The 7,357-nt window shown below is 48.4% G+C and overlaps 1 protein-coding gene across 8 annotated transcripts in view; it reads left to right on the top strand.

Moving 5' to 3' along the window:
- Positions 1 to 800: 800 nt before the first annotated feature.
- The window catches only part of Myb (MYB proto-oncogene, transcription factor), a 36,591-nt gene continuing 30,034 nt past the window's right edge, over positions 801 to 7,357 (top strand). For 6 of the 8 annotated variants that reach the window (XM_021173842.1, XM_021173840.1, XM_021173837.1 and 3 more), the window contains exons 1-3: positions 980 to 1,089; positions 5,438 to 5,555; positions 7,147 to 7,218. In XM_021173842.1, coding sequence (XP_021029501.1) covers positions 1,067 to 1,089; positions 5,438 to 5,555; positions 7,147 to 7,218 — 213 coding nt within the window. In that variant the 5' untranslated portion in view covers positions 980 to 1,066. Of the gene's footprint in view, positions 1,090 to 5,437; positions 5,556 to 7,146; positions 7,219 to 7,357 lie in introns of all 8 variants that reach the window. The other 2 variants (XM_021173836.1, XM_021173839.1) reach the window with 1 other exon arrangement.

Raw genomic sequence — 7,357 nt, 5'->3', positions numbered from 1 at the left:
TGTCCAGCAAGTGTTTGACGCAGGACACAGGACCGGAGCGCACTCTGCAGAGGCAGAAGTGAGTGGTAGGCACCTCCTGGGGTGGGTGGGCCCAGCGTGTGTCTAAGTGAGGGAGGAAGGGCTTATGACAAAAAGCCGGTGGTGTGTGGGCTGCAGGATCTGGGAGGGGATTGAAAAATGAGCCCCGGGGCTCTATCTGTCAAAGGCTGTAGCCACAGGGCTGACTGTATTTAAGTATCCTTTGTCGCTTACTAGTGAATTAAAGATGTCCCTTTAAAATTAAAACATGAAAAACTGGACCTAGCCAAAAATCGTTGGGGGTTGGGGAAGTACGCTCTGTTCAACCGGTCATCCTTTACACTCTCTGCTCCCGGGTGTGTTGAGGTAGGGGCGCAGTTGAAACCCTGAAGGCAGGAGTGTGTCACCCAACCCCATCGAGGTGCCCTTGAGTGGAAGCGCCGCTGATTCGGGCTCGGGAGCCCCGGAGCCTACGGAGAGGAGTGACCGCGTTACGGCTGCCCTAGCCCCGAAAGCGGTAACAGCGGGACCCGGTGTGAGCCGGCGCCACCCGGCCAAGGAGCGGGGTTTGCGCAGGAAAAGGCGCCACCGCGGCCCCGGCCGCCCCTCCCCAGCCCGGGCTCCCCGCCCGCCCGCCGTCCCGGCCGCGCTGCGCGCCAGGAGCAGCTCCGCGGCGCGAGAGGCGAATGGGAGCGGCGGCCAGGCGGGCTGCAGCTCGGGCGACCGCGGAGGCGGCGGGCAGGGCGCGTGCGCACTGCAGGGGCGCCAGATTTGGCGGGAGGGGGAGTGTCCAAACCTCTTTGTTTGATGGCATCTGTTTACAGAGTTACACTTTAATATCAACCTGTTTCCTCCTCCTCCTTCTCCTCCTTCTCCTCCTCCTCCTCGGTGACCTCCTTCTCCTCCCCTTTCTCCGGAGAAACTTCGCCCCGGCGGTGCGGAGCGCCGCTGCGCAGCCGGGGGAGGACGCAGGCAAGGCGGAGGGCAGCGGGAGGCGGCAACCGGTGCGGTCCCCGGGGCTCTTGGCGGAGCCCCGGCCCGCCTCGCCATGGCCCGGAGACCCCGGCACAGGTAATGGGGAGGCTGGGAGGGCGGCCTCGGGCTAGGGCGCGCGGGGATCCAGGCATCCCGGAGCAGGTGGGAATGCCTTCCCTGTTGGTTTGCGGGGCTGTCAGCCAGTGGCAGAAGACCCTCCGGAGAAGGATGAATGGAAAACTCTCTGCGAGAAGCTCACGGGTACAGTGGGAAGCATGCCCTGAGGCTCTTTTTTATTTTATTTTCCTTTTTCTTTCTTTTTTCTTTTTCTTTTTTTAAGTTGCTTGGGGATTCGTTTCTCTTTTTTTTTGGGGGGGGGGGTCGGCACTCTTCAGCCGTGGACTGAACGGTTCCATCAGACCTGAGGAGCCCACCAGGTGTTTGGCTTGATGCCCCGAGTGTCGGCGAGGGAGTCGCAGCCTAATTGCTGCATGCATTGAGGTGTGTTTGCACTTGAAGAGCATATGGCAGATATAGGGAAAGGCCAGGTTGTTTAGTAGCTGCAGGTAGTTCATTTAAATTTCATTCATTCATTATGGAGGCGAGAGAGGTGTCAGCTGACAGACAGGCAGCTGCAATGATTTTAGGGGGACAAAATGGGTTTGCAGATTGTTTTAAACACTGCCGTTGGAAGATTCTTGTACTTGTTATGGAAGAAGCTTTTATTTCTATTGCAAACACTGCACGCGCCCGCGTCGCACATGTCACCGCACCGGCCGAGATGATGCGTGCACTCTCTTTCCATTTTGGCCCCACCTTCGGGAAGAGGGATCCTCTCGGAACTGTCAGTTGCTGGCCGCTCAATTCCGGCCTGACTCGGGGTTTCCCGAGGACACGCCGGGGCTCCCAGAGAGCAACGGATGCGGGGCTTACTTAGCTCGGTGGCGGTCGGCGCAAAGTGCTGGAGGCAGGCGGCACCCAAGGCAGCTGCAGCGCACCCCGGGCGATGTCGCCGCTCTTCTCCTGGGCCGCGCACACGTGGAAGCAGCTGAGGTCGCCGCTGCTCCCAGCACTCTGTTCCAGCTGCTTTTGGTGGCCCGCCTCTGGCAAAGCCACCGACCGACCCTAAGGAAGATTCTAGGGGGAAAAAAAGTCCGCGGAGACACAGTCTATCTGCGCCCGCCTTTCCACCCGTGGTTTGATTTTCGCTAAACTTAATCTGTTTTTTGTCTTTCTTTCTTTCTTTCTTTCTTTCTTTCTTTCTTTCTTTCTTTCTTTCTTTCTTTCTTTCTTTCTTTCTTTCTTTCTTTCTTTCTTTCTTTCTNTTCTTTCTTTCTTTCTTTCTTTCTTTCTTTCTTTCTTTCTTTCTTTCTTTCTTTCTTTCTTTCTTTCTTTCTTTCTTTCTTTCTTTCTTTTTTTGGAGCCATCAGGTACTGGCCATGCAGGGCGCGGGCTCTGGGAAGTTGCAGGAGCGTGGGCGTGGGCCCTGCTGCGCACCCTCGGGATGGGCCAGGCGGGGAGCGGCAACCGCTGGGCATCGGAACAAGAAGGGGGTGAATTGGGGAGACCTTGAATCTTGGCTCCCAGTGCCTGGCCCCGGGCCTGCCGCGCCAGCCTAAGTGCCACCCTTTAAGAGGTTTCGCCTTTCGCTTTTGGGACCTAAACCGCCCGCACCCAGGTCACCTGTTCTGCAGAAAGCTGAAACCTGCAGCAGGAGGAGGGAGTTAGGAAGGGGTGCTCCCAGGAGGTGCGGCCCAAGCTGGCCGCCCCAAGGTTCAATCGGGGCGTGGCCTCGCAGGTTCCCGGCGGCTCGCAGGTAGCCCGGAGCGGAGGCGGCGGGGAGGGGCGGGAGCCTTGAACTTGACTCAGGGGGAAGAGAAACCCGGCTGCGGGCTTGGAGCCGTTTCTTGCAGGGCTAGCGTCAACTCGGCAGGGATTATTAACCAGGTCAGCGAAATGACTCTGAACCCCTTTTCTAGAATCACGTAGCGGCCACAGGCACTTCCTCCGGTTCCCCTCCCTCTTCCCAACCCCCCAGTGTTCTTTTTCGTTTCTTTGCACGGTTTGTTTCCTTGATAGAATGTAACATTCATAGTTGTACTCTTGTAACCACACCGGCTCTCGCAGGTGGAGCAGTCGAGAGCATCTAGCTTGAAATCAGCCTTTGAAAGTCCTTTGACTGTTGGGTCTGAGATCTTGTCGGAGCAGATAAAGGAAAAGTTATTTCGGGTCCTTTGTCGAAATTAATCATGCTACTGAGGCGACCAGGTCATGCAAGGAAATGGCATGCAGAGCTCAGAGGCAAGCCCCTTGTCAAAGCTGACAGAATCCTGGACTCGCCCAGCTCCCTCTCTCAACCTTTCAAGATCTGCAAGAGTCACACGCCACATTTCACCCCAAGACTTTGGCTTTGCACATCTGCCCAGGGCTTGTTTTTTAAGAGGCACAGAAGACAGTGGAGGCATGCACTCTGGAAAGTACCTTATACATAGAATCCCCTCCCTAATGTGTAAGATGGGATCCACGAGAGGGAGGGAGGTTTGTCCAAATCAAACGACTAGGTGCGGGGACAACTAGGGCTGTTAGAACTTCGCTCCTAGACCCCCCTGGTCCTGTGTGAGCCCAGTTCTCCCTCACCTGACTATTTACTGCCCCCTGTGGGCGACTGAGGGTGATGCTTGTTTTTAGATTAAGTTTTGACCAGAGGAAAATTTGCTTGGAAAATGTCCACAGTGCTGAAAGTGACACCTCCAGATCTGGACAAGCCTAACAGGCGAATCTAATGAGAGTTAAATCGGTGGCTCCACTCTCAGGTCCCGTTGGCTTTCTTGGTATCCCTGATACTTCACAAAGGGATGTTTCATCCTGAGAGCTTTCCAAGTTCCTTAACAAAAGGGAATTGCCACCCAAAGTGGCTGATTTACAGTTCTGGGCTCATAACTCTTTTTCCCTTCACAACACCATGTTTTATATTAAGGAGAAAAATCGTAATTATTACTGCTCAGAAGTTATTTGCCGCCTCCTGTTTACTGTTGGAAAGAAAACTGCTTTTGGTTGAAAGGATTTACACTAAGTGGAAAAATATATTGCAGATCATGAATAAAGTTTCCTGGGATTTTTTTTCTTTTTGGTTGTGTTATTTTAACATTAGATCACATCCTGTCACCATGAAGCCTGAGCCATCAGTTTGAGGCTCAGAATAATATTTTAGATGATGAAAATCCCAGTGTTTGGTAAACACTTTGGCTTAACTTTTAGGGGGCCAGAAATATACATTTAGTGAGTTCGTCTGGAAAAACAAATCCTATTATGAATGTAAGTTTGCCTTTTAAAAATAATTTTCATTATGATGTTGTCTTATATCATCTTGCTGGTCTGGATTCGATAGGTTTTTCAGTTTTACAACAGTGAGTTTGTTAAGTGGAGTTGTTAAGTGTATAATTCTTCATATTTTAAGTTTTGTAGAGTGATAACAAAAACTAAACTGCAGAATTACTCTGTTCAGTATATGATTGATGAGTTTGGAGTTCCTTCAGCTGCCATCAAAAGTCACACTGTTACTCAACCCGGTAAAAGAAAAGGCTGTTTTGAAAACAGTCTTTTTTTTTTTTTAACCTGTAGATTTCATCTGGGGGAACCCCTTGGTTTTTAATTAGATACATTGTAAGGTATTTTAGACTCCATTCACTCGGAGACAGAGAAAACAAGAGTAAGTAGGAGTCTGACTAGCCAGTGCCCTGGCCAAGTGCTTAGTTACTCTGGAGACAGCACTGTAAACACAAGCACAGCTTAGGTAGAGTAGACATGGCGTTTGAATGATTTGCTATTTATGTTAATCACAAAACAGTTTGAGGGATGTCTCCTTTACCAGGTCTTGAAACTCTTCCTGATTTTTTTTTCCCCCTAGTGTCATGGTCTTTAAGAGATGATCACAACTACGCTTTTGAATGTATTCTGTTTTGTTTTTTTTATTTTATCAGACTACCAGTATTCTTGAGACACACTTGATTGGTCTGTTGTGTTCAGAAACTATTTAAATGATCTGCTATTTGCTATATGCCCGAGTTGGAGTGTGTATTTATAGCAAGGACATGGGCTCTTGTTCTTCTCATTGTCCTTAACATTGACTTTTAAACTCAAGCATCAATTGGTTGGGAGTTTGCCAGATGTGTAACTTGTCACTGATCTAACAGTAACAGGTTCAAACATGCAGAGCAATAGAAAATGCCAGGGCTCTTGGTGTCTCTGTGGATACTAGTAACAGCAAAACCAGTTTACAAACACTACAGCACCAGAATGCAGAAAACCTCATTGCGCAACTGTGCAAGGTTTTGTTTCTGTAGACTTTTAACAAGCTTGCTGAAGAGTTTCTGTCTGAGTTTCATAATCCAATAGTTTAGATCCTCTGCTTTTGGCCCATGTGTGTCCATTCTTATTTCTGCAGCATCTACAGTAGCGATGAAGATGATGAAGACATTGAGATGTGTGACCATGACTACGATGGGCTGCTGCCCAAATCTGGAAAGCGTCACTTGGGGAAAACTAGGTGGACCAGGGAAGAGGTAACTAGTCATTTTATCCAAACATAGGGAAACTCTATAGAGTCTGTGATTGGTGAAAACTGGAATCTCGGCTAAGCTACATGTGCCCTTCTGAAGACTCTTGAAGAGGTTATCCTTGCATTCTGTACAGAATGCTCACATTCTTCTCTCCCAGTGTTTATTCTGCTTTCTATTCCCAACCTGTTTATTGTTCCTTAAATGCTTTCTCCTTTTTCCTTTCCACTTTGACTGTCTGGTTCTCATTCTGGAGCCTCACCATTCCCAACACATTGCCTCTTCTGTGAAACTGTTACTGGCCACCATCTTTAAGGCTGGATGCACCTCCCGTGGTCCCATCCCCTCTGGGCACATGCTTGGCTTTATTGGTGTTGTTACATATTTGTCTTTCCCAACACACTGCAAATCCCTTGAGGGTTAGAACTAAAGAATCTCTTCATCTTTGTGTTCCTCAAACCCAAAACTACCTGCTAAAATGTAGGATAGTAATAAATGTTCTCTGACTAAAGTGATGCTTTGCTATTTTCTAAGCTAAAGTAGTCGTAGAATTTATTGTGTTGTAATATGCTCAGTGAACATTCGTTACATTTGATATTCACATGACCTATGTATGTGAAAGATTATTCTGAAGAGATCCAGTAATAGGAGAAGATATGCCCACTTCTTTCTAGAGCAAAATCATTAATGTATGAAGAAAGGTTTCTTCCTTGTCTACTGAGCTGTGACATTGACTGCATGCTAAAATCAAAGCTCCTGAGAACAGGCGGAAGCACTCCCCGCCCGGGAGGCACTTAGGGAATGCATGTTCTGTCTGTCCTGCTCAGGCACGTGGATGCTCCCTCGGAGTGTGAAGTTCTGTTGTTAACCATGGATTCCCAGACTCTGTCTGCTTTGTCATTATGTGTGAATGCAGAAACCTATGAAGACTGTGTTTACAAAGGTGTGCATGAGCTAGCATGTAGATGAGCGTATGTGCTGATGGAGCCAGCCTGGGAGTGTCTAGCTAGTGTCTTCTGTGTTCTCACACACTCGGTCATCCGTCAACTCTGAACATATTGATGCCGATCCTTCATCACTTTGCTGCATTAAGTACACCCTCAAGTCAAATGTGTCAAATATCTTCTTCTTTGCATATGGAGAAGGTTGAACCAATGGGAAACTGTCTCATCCATGGTCTTATCTTTCTCAGGGTTGAATGGCGACTAAGTTTAACATTGGAATTCATTTTCTCCCATTTAGTAAGAGTGTTAACAGTTACCATCTATTAAACACTAACACATGCCAGACTTCACCGCTTTACTTAATGGTATTGTGTAATCTCCAGATAACAATGTTGATACTACCATTCCTATCTTATAGATGACAATAGAAATCTGTTTATATAGCTACTCAACAGCTGTGTCAAAGTCAAAGCTTTAGTGTGCCTGTGAGTAAATGTATGCCCAGACCAGTATATTACATTAATATTGGCTTTATTTGAGTGGGTTTGAAAGCTCCCCCCGCCCCCGATCATGAGGTTGGTTCCTTTTTTCATTAAACTTAGACAGAGCTGTTCAGTAAACAAGTGATGCCTAGGATTGTCTTTACGCCTTAGGATGAGAAGCTAAAGAAGCTAGTGGAACAGAACGGAACAGACGACTGGAAAGTCATCGCCAATTATCTGCCCGTAAGTTAGATACTCACTCTTTCTCCTTCCTTCCTTCCTTCCTTCCTTCCTTCCTTCCTTCCTTCCTTCCTTCCTTCCTTCCTTCCTTCCTCCCTCCCTCCCTCCCTCCCTCTTTCTTTCTTTCTTTCTTTCTTTCTTT

This window comes from Mus caroli, chromosome 10, assembly GCF_900094665.2.
Source record: "Mus caroli chromosome 10, CAROLI_EIJ_v1.1, whole genome shotgun sequence".
Classification (NCBI taxonomy): domain Eukaryota; kingdom Metazoa; phylum Chordata; class Mammalia; order Rodentia; family Muridae; genus Mus; species Mus caroli.
This window is presented reverse-complemented; position numbering and strand designations above follow the sequence as displayed.